This window comes from Mobula hypostoma, chromosome 23, assembly GCF_963921235.1.
Source record: "Mobula hypostoma chromosome 23, sMobHyp1.1, whole genome shotgun sequence".
NCBI classification, from domain to species: domain Eukaryota; kingdom Metazoa; phylum Chordata; class Chondrichthyes; order Myliobatiformes; family Myliobatidae; genus Mobula; species Mobula hypostoma.
This window is the reverse complement of record NC_086119.1, coordinates 28,989,388-29,006,950: the sequence shown is the minus strand read 5'-3', so window position 1 is coordinate 29,006,950 and position 17,563 is coordinate 28,989,388. Positions and strand designations below refer to the sequence as shown.

The 17,563-nt window shown below is 38.7% G+C and overlaps 1 protein-coding gene across 1 annotated transcript in view; it reads right to left on the bottom strand.

The window, feature by feature from the left end:
* Nucleotides 1-17,563, bottom strand: part of appbp2 (amyloid beta precursor protein (cytoplasmic tail) binding protein 2) — a 78,164-nt gene that overhangs the window by 33,801 nt on the left and 26,800 nt on the right. The window contains exon 3 of the mRNA XM_063031880.1: nt 4,148-4,299. Within this exon, the coding sequence (XP_062887950.1) occupies nt 4,148-4,299 (152 nt within the window). The remainder of the gene's footprint in view (nt 1-4,147; nt 4,300-17,563) is intronic.

Below are 17,563 nucleotides of genomic sequence, written 5' to 3'. Positions count from 1 at the left end.
GACATTGGGCAGTGAACTTGTAGAACCGCCAGTGAGATGAGAAAGGTTTTTTCCCTGATGTCGGGTCCAAGTTCACTCGCCGGCTGAGCTCGAAGAAATAAACGGGTGGGAAGATAAGTAACAATCTTTTTGTGCTGTTGTTATGTCATTATTTGATCTAGCAAAGTTACATTTAGACATAGAACATAGAAACAGAAAACCTACGGCACAATACAGGCCCTTTGGCCCACAAAGCTGTGCCGGACATGTCCTTACCTGAGAAATTACCAAGGGTTACTCATAGCCCTCTAAATTTCTGAGCTCCATATAACTCTCAAGGAGTCTCTTAAAAGACCCTATCATATCCACCTCCACCACCATCGCCGACAGCCCATTCCACGCACTCACCACTCTCTGAGTAAAAAACTTACCCCTGATATCTCCTCTGTACCTACTTCCAAGCACCTGAAAACTGTGCCATCTCATGCTAGCCATTTCAGCCTGGGAAAAAGCCTCTGACTATCCACACAATTAATGCCTCTCATCATCTTATATACCTCTATCAGGTCACCTCTCATCCTCCGTCGCTCCAAGGAAAAAAAGGTGAGTCCACTCAACTTATCCTCATAAGACAGGCTCCCAAATCCAGGCAACATTGTTGTAAATCTCCTCTGCACCCTTTCTATGGTTTCCACATCCTTCCTGTAGTGAGGCGACCAGAACTGACCACAGTACTCCAAGTGGGGTCTAACCAGGGTCCTATATAGCTGCAACATTACCTCTCGGCTCCTAAACTCAATCCTATGATTGATGAAGGCCAATGCATCGAATGCTTTCTTAACAGAGTCAACCTGTGCAGCAGCTTTGAGTGTCCTATGGACTCGGACCCCAAGATCCCTCTGATCCTCCACACTGCCAAGAGTCTTACCATTAATACTATATTCTGTCATCATATTTGACCTACCAAAATGAACCACCTTACATTTATCTGGGTTGAACTCCATCTGCCACTTCTCAGTCCAGTTTTGTATCATATCAATGTCCCACCGTAACCTCTGACAGCCCTCCACACTATCTACAACATCCCTAACCTTTGTGTCATCAGCAAATTTACTAACCCATCCCTCCACTTCTTCATTCAGGTCATTTATATAAATTACGAAGAGTAGGGGTCCCAGCACAGATCCCTGAGGCACTCCACTCGTCACCGACCTCCATGCAGAATATGACCCATCTACAACCATTCTTTGCCTTCTGAGGGCAAGCCAGTTCTGGATCCACAAAGCAATGTCCCCTTGGATCCCATGCCTCCTTATTTTCTCAATAAGCCTTACATGGGGAACCTTATCAAATGCCTTACTGAAATCCATATACACTACATCTACTGCTCTACCATCATCAATATGTTTGGTCACATCCTCAAAAAATTTAATCAGGCTTGTAAGGCATAAGCTGCCTTTCACAAAGCCATGCTGACTATCCCTAATCATATTATGCCTCTTCAAATGTTCATAAATCCTGCCTCTCAGGATCTTCTCCATCAACTTCTCCAACCACCGAAGTGAGACTCACTGGTCCATAATTTTTTGGGCTATCTTTACTCCCTTTTTTTGAATAATGGAACAACATCCACAACTCTCCAATCCTCCGGAACCTCTCCCGTCCTCATTGATGATGCAAAGATCATCGCCAGAGGCTAAGCAATCTCCTCCCTCGCCTCCCACAGTAGCCTGGGGTACATCTCCTCTGATCCCGGTGACTTATTCAACTTGACGCTTTCCAAAAGCCCCTGCACATCCTCTTTCTTAATATCTTCATGCTCAAGCTTTTCAGTACGCTGTAAGTCATCCCTATAATGACCAAGATCCTTTTCCGTAGTGAATACTGAAGCAAAGTACTCATTAAGTACCTCTGCTATCTCCTCTGGTTCCACACACACTTTTCCACTGTCACACTTAATTGGTCCTATTCTCTCACGTCTATCCTCTTGCTCTTAATATACTTGTAGAATGCCTTGGGGTTTTCCTTACTCCTGTCTGCCAAGGCCTTCTCATGGCCCCTTCTGGCTCCCCTAATTTCTTTCCTGCTAGCCTTATAATCTTCTGGCTATCCATCATTACCTAGTTTTTGAACCTTTCATAAGCTCTTCTTTTCTTCTTGACTTGATTTACAACAGCCTTTGTACACCACGTCCAGATTTGGCCTGTCACTGAATGCTAACAAACTTTGACAGAGGTACTGTTGAAAGTATTTTGTCTGGCCTGGCAGAGCTACTTAAATGCACAGGATTGCAAAAAGCAGCAGATGGTAGTTGATGGCCCAATACATCACAGGTGCATCCCTCCCCACCATTTGTAGTATCTGAAGAGTATGTGAACCCTTGTATTTAATAACTGGTAGAACCTCCTTTAGCAGCAATAACCTCCACCAAATATTTCCTGTAATTGCTGAGCAGACTTGCACAATGGTGAGGAGGAATTTTAGACCATGCCTCCAAACAGTTTCAGTTCATCAATACTTCTGGGACACCGTTTTCTAAAAGCTGTACCAAATGCTCTGTCAGTGAAACTCTGAACTGTTGAGAGATAGTGTGCTTGTTTCACTGTCATCCCCACAGCTGATTTCTAAAATCTACAACGGGGCTTGCTCTCAACTACTCTCCGTTTCAAGGCCGGTTATTGACTCGTCAGCTAATTTTTGGAAGCATATAGAAAAAATGAGCCATGCACTCAAATCCTCTGCCAACCTATCCCTGATAGTAATAAGCTGCACACATCAACTTTCAGTCAATTTCAACTATGCAGCTTTGTCACATTTTAAGTACTACTCGCAAATTTCTCTCACTGTTAAGTATAAAACTCCAAAGCAATTTGGAGTTATTTGTTGCATTTCAATATGTGAAACAATATGCCAAATATTATAATCTGCAACACACTATCACTGACAGCCCAGCTCTACTGCTATCAACAACTCGCTAATGGGGCAGTACTTAGTGTTCTTAATATCCAGCGGTGGTCAACATAACCATTTCCGCTGCTACCAGTTTTATTGTGATGTCATGAAAATTCCGGATAAGTAATTATATTGAAAGCATATAAAATGCTAAACTAAATACGATCAAGTTATAATGTTTAATAACAATAATCAAAATTACTCATTCCTACAATTCTTGACAGATGCAAGTCCAGAAGATCAAATTGCAAGTTGAGAAGATCTTTTCTAACACTCCAAGTTAGAACCTAAAGGAAACTTATTTTGTTGTTGGGGGCAGGGAGGGAGTAAATGGGGGGGGGTGGAATTCAATGTGAAAAGTTAGACATGATGATCTTGAAAAAACTGAAGACTTTAAAGAGAGAGCATTGTAAATTAGCTTGTACAAATTTGAAACAAAGCACTAAAGTATTTAAAATTTCTATGTCTGATCAAATCGCAATTAATTGAAAAGGTGAAAGACACTGCAACAGGAGCACATTTTGTACTTACATCAACAATATACAAATCATATTTAAGAAATCAGACATCGCTATTTTAATCATGATTGAAAAGTTATTGCGACATGTAATAATAGATACTCCAAAAAATTACTGTTGCAAAACCTTTATTTAAATCTTCAATAATGTTAGTTTTTGAAAAACAGTCAAAAATGACGAATATCTCACAGGAGTTTGTACTCAGGCAAATTTATGAACATACTAGCACTTAAGCCAAACCTTTCAATATCAAAATTAATCTAATTCAATTATTTTACTCAGATTTTAACAATTATATCATGAAAACTTAAACATTATAATACCAAAAAATTCAAAAGGAACTAAATAACTTGCGCTCAACGCTAATTAATTTAGTGTCACTCAGAAATGATGAATGTCAAGAACTCAAGCAGAATATTCATAAAGGTCCAAGTAATTCTTGGAAAATTGATTTAAAAAGAGCCTATCACAAAATTCAATGGTTCTAAAAAAAATTACAAAATAAAAAGGGAGAGAGATCTGTAAAGGAATCAAAATTGTATTTTTTCGACAGAAGGAAACAAATTCAAATAAATAGGCAAAACACTAACCAACATATAGCACATGATGGAAGGGTAGTAATACTGTCAGGGAACATGCAACACCAGAACTGATCATGGTCCAAATATATTTTTAATCAACTTAAAAGCATAGCTTACCTAAAACAAATCCAAATTGGATTGCTTTCTCTTTCACATGAGCATCTGACTCTTCAATATAGGAACAGCGTCTGCTGAAGGAATTGGCTAATACCGAAGCCACCTTTACTCCGTGGTCCATTAAAGCTTGGAAACAGTGATGCAGGAGATGTCTAGGAGAGAAAGCAGTATGCATTAGGAACAACTTAAAAGATCTTTTACAGAAGTTAACTTTTACCTTTATACATAATAATGTTATGTAGTGGGGAGAGGGGTAACTAAATCCCTTCACTCGGCCAAAAGAAATATATTTTATTACTACACTGAGCAAGACCACTGCAAAAATGAGACTTCCATAAAGTTGCAGGAAGGAAATAACCAACAATTTAAGTATTAGGCAGTATTTTGATCAAATGGAATGAAGGGACATCTACTCCTCTAACAAGACCAGGTAGAAACAAGGAAGTAAGAGCAGAACATGAAAATCAACCTATAAAACCTGTAAAGTGCTGAGATTTACATCTGAAAGACATTAAATTACAAAACTTTTAAATTAAGCTAGACTGTCCGCTCTTTATATTTTACAAATCAAACTTTCACAGGCAGTAAAGAACAGACAATCTGTCTTTGAAACTATTTTTAATATCGCGCATTACATCAAGAAAATCTTCTCTTCGAATTGAGCAATACACACAAAATGCCGATGAGCGCAGCAAACCAGGCAGTATCCATGGACAGAAATAAATAGTTGAGGTTCTATGCAGAGAACCTTCATCAGGACTGGAAAAAAAGGAGAATAATAAGGTGATGGAGGGAGGGGAAGGAGTAGAAGGGAGAATGATGCGAGAAAAGCTGAGAGGCGCTAAGTGGAAGAGGTAAGCAGTTAAAGAACGAATCTGATGGGAAAGAGTGAAGTATGAAATCAAAAGGAAAGTGGGGAACTAGAAGAAATGTCCTACTTAAGGCTGATTTATACTTGTGTGTCAAATGTACGCCGTAGGTATCATGTACACTACACCATAGGGTGACGTGCACCTCCCCAAAAATGTAACTCGCTCTTCGTGGCGACACAGACCGCAACAACTGTGATTGGTCCACTTGGTAGCATTGCATTTCCTCCTATGCATTTCTGGTTGCTTTTCTCAGCCATGTCTGTACACTGATGTGAAATAAATGGTTGGAGACGATGAACCAAATCGTCATCTATTTGCCAACATCCGAAAATATTTGAAATGCATTTCTTTGTCCATTTCTCTCATGAAGAAACTCAACACAGGGGCACAGAAACCCCACTGCCAACTAGCATTTTGGCGGTGAATTGCAGAGCTACGCAGACACAACTACGCATGCTCGCTACAGCGTAGGGCTACACAAAAGTATAAATCAGGCCTATAGCGTAGCCCGTACGGACGTGTATAAATCAGCCTTTACGCCTTAACCAAGACCACACCAAGAAGCATCAGGACAGTAACTCTGCAGCATCACCAACCTCATCACCACTGGAGGACTCCAATCAATAACATCCAACCTCAGTTCCCATACTCTATACTGCCCGTTTCTCCCAAGATCCACAAACCCATCTGCTCCAGTGGACTCACTGGTTATACCAGCTCCAGCTTCACTGAACTTGTATCTGCGTATCTTGACTTCATTTGGTCCCCCTTGATTCAGCCCCTTCTCACCTACATCGGAGCGAAGTTAAGATGGTGCTAAATGGCAACTCCTTTGCTTGCATCTTCGGAAGCAGCTCTATTTCCATCTTTAATATCTTTAATAAGACCCGGGATCTTTGTGATCTTCAGTAACAGAGCCCGAAAAAAGTGACGTAACGGACTTTTAACATCATAAGCCAGTGAGGTTGTTATGTCTCCCCGCTTGCTGGGGAAAAAACGGAGACACCTTTTTCTCCCTTATTAGGGGGAGAGAGAATCTGCGGTATGTTGAATGCCGGGTGTAACGCGAAACCTTTGTGGTAACTGCAAGTCTGTGTCTTTGTTATCGCTTTGCTCATACTCGAGTGTTTGGTGATGCCTACTATTTTTATGCCGGTAGGGGGAAGGGTGGGGATTGCTGCTTGTTGCCGCTTATGCACGGGAAGGACTTTGGGGTTCTTATGTTTATCTGTCGTTCATTCTTGGGGCACTTCTCTGATTTAGTGGGTATTTGCGTAGAGAAAGCATTTCAGGATGTATACTGTACACATTTCTCTGACATTAAGTTGGACCTTTGAACCTTTGATACTTCACACGTTTGCCATCACTTCCACTATTTTCAGTTCACTGGTCCTGACCACCCTTATTTTCACCATGGACATCCCATTTCTGTATGCTTCCATCCACACCCCCCCTCCCCCAAATCAGAAAGACTTTAAGAGACCTAACCAATTCCCCTCCACAGCCACCCTTCTTCATCTGGTGGAACTGGAGCTTAATTTCTCTTTCGACTCTTCCCAATTCCTCCAAAGCAAAGGTGCAGATGGATGCTAATTTGGGCCCCACCTTCGTCTGCCTTTTCGTCAACTACATCAGTATTTCAAGCCTACACCAGTCAAACTCAACTTTGTCTGCTACACTGATGACTCCACTTGTACTGCTTTCTGCAACCATGCTGAGCTCATCAATTTCATCAACTTTGCCTCCAGCTTTTACACTGCCTTCAAGCTTACGGTGCATCTCTGATATCTCACTCCCTTTTCTTGATCTCCAGAAACAGATTATATATCAACATCTATTAGCTTAACTATAACTCTTCCTACCACGTCACTTACAAAAAGCCATTCCCTTCTCACAGTTCCTTCACCTCTGCTGCATCTAATCACATGGTGAGTCTTTCCATCTCAGGACATCTGAGATGTATTCTTTCTTCAGAAGGTTTTCCCTTCCACCCCTACTGATTCTGTCCTCACACGTCTCCTCCATTTCCTGCAAGTGTGTCCTCATCTGATTCCCACCACCACCTGAAATAACAGCAACAGGGTTCCCCTTGTCCTCATCTACTACCCAATAAGCCTCTGCATCAAACACATCCTTCTCCACAGCTTCTGCCATCTCCAAAGAGATCCCAGCACCATGCACATCTTTGCCTCCCCATCCTTTCCGCTTTCTATAGGGTCCCTCTCTCCCCACAGATCTCCCTTATGGCACATCACTGCAACCATGCTGAGTGCTATACCAGCCCCAACACCTTCTCCTTCACCACCATTCAGGGACTAAACAGTCCTTACAGGTAAGGCAGCACTTCACCCATGTCTGTCTGCTTCATTTCTTGTATCTGATGCTCTTGATGTAGCCTCCTCCACTGCAGATTGGGGGACCACTTCATCGAGCACCTTTGGTCTGTCCAAAACAGCAAGTAGGATCTCCCGGTTCCCATCCATTTCAATCCCACCACCCCCCTCACCTATCATTTACCAGCTTGTGCTCCTCCCCTTCCCCACACCATTTTATTCTGACATTTGTCCTCTTCCTTTAGCCCAAACCTTCAATTGGTTATTTCCCTCTATAGATGATGCCTGACTTGCTGTGCTCCTCCAGCAATCTCTGTGTTGCTCAAGATTTCCAGCATCTACAGAATCTCTCTCGTCTCTTTGAATTGAACTATGGGAATTTTTTCCTTGCACTTCAAAGCCAACCTAGTTCTAAGGTAGGGACATATTTGGCACAGCTTTGTGGGCCGAAGGGCCTGTATTGTGCTGTAGGTTTTCTATGTTTCTATAGATCCTTGGTTTAATTTCCATTCAAAATCCCATACTGCACCATTCTTTTGTGCACAAAAAGCAAAACTAAAACAAAGATATTGCCACATTTCCGAAGTTATCCCAGCAACTACATTAAAAAAATGAAAATGGCTTCATTGTTTGCAAACAACAGGAATTCTGCAGATGCTGGAAATTCAAGCAACACACATCAAAGTTGCTGGTGAACGCAGCAGGCCAGGCAGCATCTGTAGGAAGAGGTGCAGTCGACGTTTCAGGCCGAGACCCTTGTTTGCAAGTCATTTTGGGATATCTATGTGCAATGCAAGTACAACCCTTTGCTTTTGAATTCCTCTAGAGACTTCTCAGCACTGAATGTTTTCTAAGTTAACATTAACATAATAGGCCATTAAGTTATGAAACCATAACCTGAGATCCTTTCCCTCTTCTCCATTTGAAGAAGTCTGAGAAGTAGCTAACCCCTTTATTCCTTCAATCAAATGCACCAAACATGACCACCCAATTTCCTGACTCAAGAGCCAAGGGTATCATTACCTGAGCAACAGCAGAAATATTAAGTACACAGAACTTAAAAAAAAAATGATCACACTTCAGTATAACAATGCAGAATTCAAGTCTCCAGACTGTAAAGCGTTAAAAAAAATCTTAACAATTTACGAAGATAACAGCAAAACTGAGCGTACAATGATCAGAAAACAATGATTAGGCTGGAAAAATATCCAACAGATGACCCAAAACAAACCTTTAAAAGTATGAAGGAACTTTGCAAGTTAAAGCAAGAATGGATTTTCCTAAATAAAATAGTAAAATGGAATCTGAACATGGCATAGCTGAAACTAATGGATGGCAGTGTTAACAATGTGAAATGTTGTTTGGAGAGGGCTTATCTGGAGGATAAACACAGAATTGTTTTCCTATTTCTAGATTTTCCACATAATTCTATGCACAAGAGGAGCAAATATGCACTCTGATTTTCCTCATGATTCTAATTTCATGCATGACTTTTTAAGTAAATTGAGTTTTCCGAAATTATCATCCGAAGAGTCCCTATCATTAGAAACTTCCATTTCAGAGGAAGAAATAATAACTGCAATCTCATCTTTGAATTCCGGTAAAGCAACCGGTCCGGATGGGTTTACAGTGGAATTTTAAAACTTTTTTTCCTCCATTCTTTCCTCTAAGTTGTCTAGAATATTCAAGGAAGCAATCAGTTTAGGTAAATTACCACTATCGTTTTACGAAGCCTCTATTTCCTTAATTCTTAAAAAGAATAAAGATCCTACTGATTGTGCATCATACAGACCGATATCTCTTTTGAATGTAGACTCTAAAATTTTTTCAAAAATTCTAGCAACTAGATTGGAGAAGGTGTTACCTCAAATTATTTCTATGGATCAAACCGGATTTATTAAGAATCGCTATTCATCCTTTAATATTAGGAGGTTAATGAATATTGTTTATACCCTCTCATTTACCACTCCGGAATGTATTATCTCTTTAGATGCTGAGAAAGCTTTTGACGAATGGTCTTATTCATTTAATGTTCTTGAGAAATTTAATTTTAATTTGACATTTATATCTTGGATTAAATTGTTATATTACTCCCCGGTAGCCTCGGTTTGTACAAATAATTATAGATCTCCCTTTTTTCGTCTTTTTCGTGGCACTCGGCAAGGTTGCCCTCTTAGTCCTTTGCTATTCAATATTGCTCTTGAACCTTTAGCAATTGCTATTCGTAACTCGCCAAATATTGTTGGTATTACCAGTGGAAACGAAATACATAAGTTATCGTTATATGCAGATGATTTGCTGTACATCTCTAACACGGAGGTCAATTCCTGCTATCTTAGATTTGTTAGCTCAATTTAGTAACTTCTCTGGTTACAAATTGAATCTTAATAAGAGTGAATTATTCCCTTTAAATAAGCATGTACCTATTTATGGACATTTACCATTTAAATTGGTTACTGATTCATTTATATATTTAGGGATAACAATTACGAAAAAATATAAAGATTTATTTAAAGCTAATTTTTTACCTTTAATTGATCAGATTAAACTGTTATTTACCAAATGGTCGCCAATCTCTTTGTCTTTGATTGGTCGGATTAATGCTATTAAGATGATCATTTTGCCCAAATTTTTGTATATATTCCAATCAGTTCCAATTTTCATCCCAAAATTTTTTTTGATAATGTAGATTCAAAAATTTCCTCATATATTTGGCAGAATAAAAATCCTACGTTAGGTAAAAGGTATTTACAGAAGTCTAAAAAGGAGGGGGGGCTTGCCCTCCCGAATTTTAGATTTTATTATTGGGCAATTAATATTCAATATTTAAAATTTTGGTTACGAGATCTGGACATATCTTTAAATCCTCATTGGGTAAATCTTGAATCTAATTCATTACAAGGGCTTTCCTTGGGTTCGGTTTTAGGAACTTCACTTCCTTTTACTTCTTTTAAATTATATAAACAAATGAATAACCCGGTAGTTAAGCATACTTTACGTATATGGTTTCAATTCCGAAGATTTTTTGGGTTCAATTAATTTATCCTAGCAAGCCCCATCTTGTCAAACTTTCTTTTTCAACCTTCCACGATGGATCAAGCTTACTCTGATTGGAAAACCAAAGGTATAATATCTTTTCGCGATTTATTTATGGATAATTGTTTTATGTCTTTTGATCAACTTTCTAATAAATATAACTTACCCAGATCTCACTTTTTTAGATATTTACAGATTAGGAACTTTTTAATTACTGTTTCTCCTAATTTCCCACATCCATATTCAACGGATATTTTGGAAAAAAATTTTAGATTTAAATCTCTCTCAGAAAAGTGTTGTAGCAATTATATATAATATAATTTTGAATTTATGTCCTGATGCTTCTAATAAAATTAAAGCTGACTGGGAAAGAGAACTTGAGACTAATATACCAACTGAAAAATGGAAAAAAATTCTTCTGTTGGTGAATTCATCCTGTGTGTGCTAAGCATAGGTTGATACAGTTTAAAGTAGTGCACAGGGCTCATATGTCCAAAGATAAACTATCTTGTTATAACTCTTATATTAATCCAATATGTGACAGATGTCATTTCGAGATAGCTTCTTTAACCCACATGTTTTGGTCATGTCCCCTGTTGGAGAAATATTGGAAAGATATTTTTGATATTATTTCAACGGTTTTAAATATAGACTTACAACCACATCCAATTACTGCTATTTCTGGACTACCAATGATAGATTTAAATAATTTAACTTCTTCATCACGAAGGATGATTGCATTTCTTACTTTAATGGCTAGAAGGTCTATTTTGTTGAATTGGAAAGAGATTAATCCTCCTAAGGTATTTCATTGGTTTTCACAAACTATGCTGTGTTTGAATTTGGAGAAAATTAGAAGTGTAGTTTATGACCCTTCCATTAAGTTTGAAAAAACTTGGAGGCCATTCATTCAGCATTTTCATTTAATGTAATATGTTTATTTCCAAATTTGTTTTATTTCTCTGTATTGCTGTTGGAGGGGAATGGAGTCGTCGGCACTAAGGTTTACTTCTTTTTCATTTTTAAGTTTTTAGATTTGCCCAAGTCTTTTAGTTTAGTTGATTTTGTTTTTCTTTTGGGATGGGATTTTTTTTTTTGGTTTTGTTTTTTTTCCTTTTCATGATTTTTTTTAGTTTTTTTTGATTTGTATTATCCGTTGTTAGTTCTACATGATTAGGAGCTTTGTCAAATTTCAATATTGGACTTTACGATTACTGTTCGTAAGTGTTAACAATTTATCTCCTATTATTTGTATTATTACTATGTTTTGTTTATATATTCTGAAATTAATAAAAAGATTGAAAAAGAAAGAAAGAGGAGCAAATAGGAAAGCAAGTATTTTGCAACAGTCTTCACTGTGGAAAATACCACGAGAATGCCAGAAATTTGTGAGTGTAAGGGGCGGAGGGCGGAACAGAAAATGATGGTACCTAATGGTGACTCCTTTGCTTGCATCTTCAGAAACAGCTGTATTTCTATTTTTAATATCTTTTTTTCCCTTTTCAGGATTCTTTTGAAGACCCTGACTTGGAGTTACACGCTGACTCCAGTTCTTTGTGGAAATCGGATCCACTCTTAGGGTCTCACGATTGGCCGCTTTTCGATATGCCAAGAACGTGGCCTGGAAGACTAGTGCGCCAGAGTGCTGGATTTTCATGGCTCTAGAGGCAAGCGGACTCGAGGCCGGTGCTGCTGCCTGGTGCGTCGTGGGAGATGGAAGATCATAAGCAGCGAGCTGACTGCTGGCTGTGTGCCCAGAGATCTGAGTTCTTTGGGCAGAGCTCAGAAAAAGCAACACAACAGACTTTTAACACCATAAATCGGCAAGTTGCTTTGTTATGTCTCCCTTCTTGCTGTGAAATGGGTACACCTCTTTTTCCCTTATTGGGGGGGAGAGAGACAGACTGTGGCATGTCAAATTACCAGGTGAACAAGTAGTCTTTGGGGTATTGTAAGTCTGCGTTTTTATCGATGCTTTGCTGCACGCTTGAGTGCTCGGTGGGGGGGGGGGTCCAATGCTCTTTTGCTGGTGGGGGAGATTGTTGCTTTGCTGCTGCTTATGCATGAGAGGGGGGATCTGAGGGGGGCTTTGGGGTTCTAACATTTAATTGTCATTCATACTTTGGGGCACTCCTCTGTTTTTGTGGATGTTTGTGAAGAAAAAGAATTTCAGGATGTATATTGTACACATTTCTCTGACATTAAATGTACCTACTGAAACCTATTGAAACAGAAGAAAGTGTAGTTGCTGTTACTAAAGTGTAGTTGCTGTTACTAAGGAGAAAATGCTTTGGAAGCTGAAATGTCTAAAGGTAGATAAGTCACCTGAACTAGATAAACAACAACCAGGGTTCTAAAAGCAGTAGCTGAAATGATTATGGAGGCATTATTAGTGATCCATCAAGAATCATTAGATTCCGGAATGATTCTGAATGACTGGAAAATTGCAAATGTCACTCCATTCTTTAAGAAGGGAGGTTGGCAAAAGACAGGAAATTATAGGCAGTTAGTCTAACTTCAGTGGTTAGCAAGACGCTGGAGTCCACTATTAAGGACAAGGATTCGGGATATTTGGAGACACATGATAACATAAGTCTCCTTAAGGAAAAATCTTGCCTGATAAATCTGTTGGAATCCTTTGAGAAAATAACAGGCAAGAGTGACAAAATAGTCAGTGGATGTTGTTTACTTGGATTATCAGAAGGCCTTAGACAAGGTACTGCACATGAGGCTGCTAAGAAAACAAGATAAGAGCCCATAGTATATTAAAGATACTAGCATGGACAGCAGATTTGAGGACTGGCAGCAGGCAAAGACTGGTAATAAAGGGCCCTTTTCTGGCTGGCTACCAGAGACTAATGGTGTTCCGCAGGGGTTGGTGTTGAGATGTTATATGTCAATGATCTGGATGATGAAATTGAAGGCTTTGTGGCCAAGTTTGTGGACGTTTCATCTCTATTCTAAATAGACTATTTTTTTCTGTGGTGATACCCTCAGGTCCCCGTATCTCACAGTAGTAGAAACATCTCCTCCACTTCCACTATCTAGGCCTTTTGGTACTTGGCAGATTTCAATGAGATCCTCTCTTAATCGTAATGTATCAGTAACAGTAAGCAAATGGCCTAATTCTGCTCATTTACCTATAGTCTCATAGTTTCAATGGGATTTTCTTAAAAACATAAATATAAAAATTAGGTCAAAGCATGACTGATACAATACAGAAACTGGCTCTTCTGCTCACTGAGTCTGCATTGACTATCAGTCACCCATATGCACTAACTTCTAATTAATCCAGTTATTTTTAATCTTCACATATTCTAATCACCTCCTTAGATTCTGCCATACACTGAACTGCTTCAAATTTCACAAAAAGGAAATATAATGTCATATAACTGAAGGATGATCAAATCTTCTTGGTATTAAATATCACCTTATTTTCAGTGATTAAGATTAGTGAACAAAAATGGAAATACCAAACACATACCGCACTCCACATTGCACAAAGAAGCACTCTTAAACAACCTGGAAGAATGGAAATACCAGAGCATAGTAGAAAAGTGACATTAAATTAGAAAACCAAGGGTCAGACTACACTGTATGGTTTGATCCCATGTGGCCCACCACTCTAACAGTATCTGAATAAATATTTCCTAGACTTTTTCATTAACATCAGATTTTGCAGAGTGCTCTATAGCTAGCATATACTTCTGAAGTCTTTTTGGGAAAACTCTCAGGATCAAGCCTGATTTGCATCCATTCCAGTTCTGTAAGGTCTGCTATATACAGTGGATTTTGGTTAATTGGAACACATCAAGAACCGTACATTTTGGGCAAACTAAGCAGCTGCCCAATGAACTGAAGGTATAAAAAAGACAAGCTGAGTAACAAATTATGTATTTACATGAAATACAGAACAAATTAGAATATTACCAATACTACTGCAGGACGATAAAACTGTATTAGTTTCTAATACTTATTGATGGAGGAACTCATCCACACCACGTTCTTTTGACTATAAATGAACAAAATCGGTGAAGAAACCTAGTGCAAATAATGGATTGCCTTCATATAATGCTGTCGACAATTGCATCACCCAAATCTTCACTTTCATTGTAATGTTCAAGTTGATTGACAGTATCTTCAAATTCCTGGTAGTTTCTGACTTGGAAGTAGTGAAATTGTTTCATTTTTATGGTCATTTCTAGCATCTCGAAGCCTGAACGTGTGAAACCACAGTGAGTAAGGAGTTCTGAATTGTCTTACTGCTTATTTCCTGCCAACTAATTAATGAAACAAATCACCGCATTTTAAACACAAATGCACACAACTGACACTATTTAAAAACTGCTCGCTCAAAGCAGTGCCGTGTCAAATGACCATGCAAGCAGATGAGACCGATGGTGGTTAGAAAGTGTTCAACAGTCTACCATCTCAATTAAGTGGTATAGTGTCCCCAAAAAACGAATGGATTCCTGGCTATTACCTCAATTTGTTTTTGTTCTTTAATAGTTGTCCAAATAAGTCGCCGTCTCGATTAACCAATGGCCCAATTAACAGAATCCACTGTATATGGAATAGAGATCATCTAAGAGTAACAATACAGATACTCTGGCTGATATGTTAGATCAATTATTCCAAAGGCCTTCAAGTTGCATGGATTTATGACACAATTCACCCCTAACAGCATATTAACATTCTAATCAATCTGACACAGCAGGTTCTGTACAAAAGTACAAAATGCTTCTATTAACTCAATTCCACATAGCATGAAAGCATGACAACTGTTGGAATATCAAAGCACTAATTTTCAACTTTAGCAAGCCATCCACATGAAATAGCTCAACTTTTTTGTTGCAAGAAAGCCCATCACATGAAATATTTTTAAAGGTTTAGAACCAGACACCTTTCAGTTATGTTGAAAGATAAAAGCCATAAACTATTAACTTTAGAATTCTAGCATGTCTTATGACAGAATGCAACATCATTCGAATTGGCCTGCATATACATTCAGGTTCAACATCAATATCCATTAACCTATGGTGCCTTGAAGAATACTCAGTACTCTATTTTCACATTTTACTAACTCATTTTCTAAATTTAAAATAAATTGAAGTAGGATTTTTTGTGCTAATCTACAAAACATTGTGTATCGTGTCAAATCAAAAGAAAAATTCCAAAACCTGTCAACAATTTACTAAAACTTAAAAACCAAAATTGTAAGGCTGAAAAATTATTCATTCCCTTTGTAATTACCATGCTAACTTTCCTCAAATGCAATACTGTATATTACCTTACCAACACACCCAGGATAGAAAATTGGAGGATCATCTGAGTAAATACCCCCCTCTCTCTGTAAGGTCCAACTGTATGGTTGATTTTCATCAGACCAAACCAAAAGAAGATAAAAGTGCATTCAAGGCAAGTCAGGGAAATGATAATAGAGAAGCAAAAATCATGGGAACAGTACAAGACCATTTCAAAGGCACTGAAAAAGTGAGAAAATATATAACCACAGCCACACTGCCTAGGTCAGGTGGCCCCTCTAAACTTGTTCGCCTGTGAAGAATGGCACTTGTTAGAGAGGGTACTGTGACGCCAACAGTCACTGAGTGAGCTGCAGAAGTCAGTGGCTGCAACTGGAGATGAAGTTCATGGCTCCACATGGCCTTGCACAAAAAGGGTACACATGGAAGAGTGGCAAGGAAGCAGCCTTGGCTTAAAAATGCTCATCCTTGCCCGTAAAGACTTTGCAAGGCGTCGCTTGTAAGATACCGTAAAGATGTGGAAGGTCTTGTGGCCGGATGAGAGTGAAGTGGAATTTTTTTGGCCTCAACACTAAGTGGTGCATGCGGGATAAACTTAATACCTCACTCACCAGGTAACACTGTAAAGTATGGCGGAGGTAGCATCGTGCTATGGGGATACTTTTCAGCAACAGGAACAGGAAATCTGGTTAGGATTGATGGGAAGATGTATGCTGCTAAATACAGAGAGATCCTGGATAAAACCTGCTAGCCTCTGACACAAAGCTTAAATTGGGGAGAAAGTTCATCTTTCAAGCAGGACAATGACCCATAAGCACACAGCCAGAGCATGGAGTGTTTTCAAATAAAGAAAACTGATGCTCTTAGGTGGCCATAAGTCCTGACATTAACCCAATTGAACATCTCTGGCTAGACCTCAGAATTGTTGTCCACCACCACTCCCCAACTAGCTTGAGCAATTTTCCAAGGAGGAATCGGCAATCTTGCTTCATCATGTTGTGCAGAGCTAATAAGAGTCTTATCCAAAATAACTGCTGGCTGTAATAGCTGTGAGAGGCAGGCAGTCCTAAGTACTGAACATAGGGGGAATAAACTTTTGAACTGCTGGCATTTCAGTTTTTGAATTTTTTAAGTTTTTCATGCTTTACAATTTTTTCTGTTATTTGGGCCTCACTGTGAAAAAAGGAGCATGTGATTCACAGATAAAAATTCTCAGTTCAATTGGTCAAAATTCCTGGTTGTATTACTCATTTATATGAACAAAGAGTTGGGAACTGAAAACCTTTACAAGGCATTGTATTTAAAGGAAGGAACGGTGGTTTACTGACTTATCTCAAGATCTTTCTCATTTTCAACATTCCTACAGTGTTGTTGATGACAACATTAAAAGCAAGTTGAACAGCAATCTTTAAATAGGCTTAACAGGCAAATAACGCTTCTAGAGCTATAGTGCTGAGGCAAAAATCACCAATTTTTTAGGTCACTGAAAAAGACTAATGCTTTTCAGCAAATTAATGACACCTTGTTCAGGTGTTCAAAACCAGAATTCAAGTCAAGTAGCAGATTTTGATTGAAGCAGTTTACTCTGATTGCACTAAACCATTAAGTGCTAGGTATAAAATTGAAAAGGAATTCAGTCAACTCTTGTGAAACCATTTCCACAGAAGAACAGCTACTGGTCTCCACAAACCAACCATTCAAACGGGCATAAAAATTGATACAAAAGAACGTAGATATCACACAAGATTTGTGTCTTATTATTAAGGATATTAAAATCTGAACAAAAACTTTATTTTTCATAAAGTTTTGTGTCACAAAATGAGTGCAAGGTTGTGTGCTTAGGCACCTGCTCTACTCCTTTTTTTTACTTACGAATGCGAAGCTAACCACAGCTCCAATGCCATACTTAAA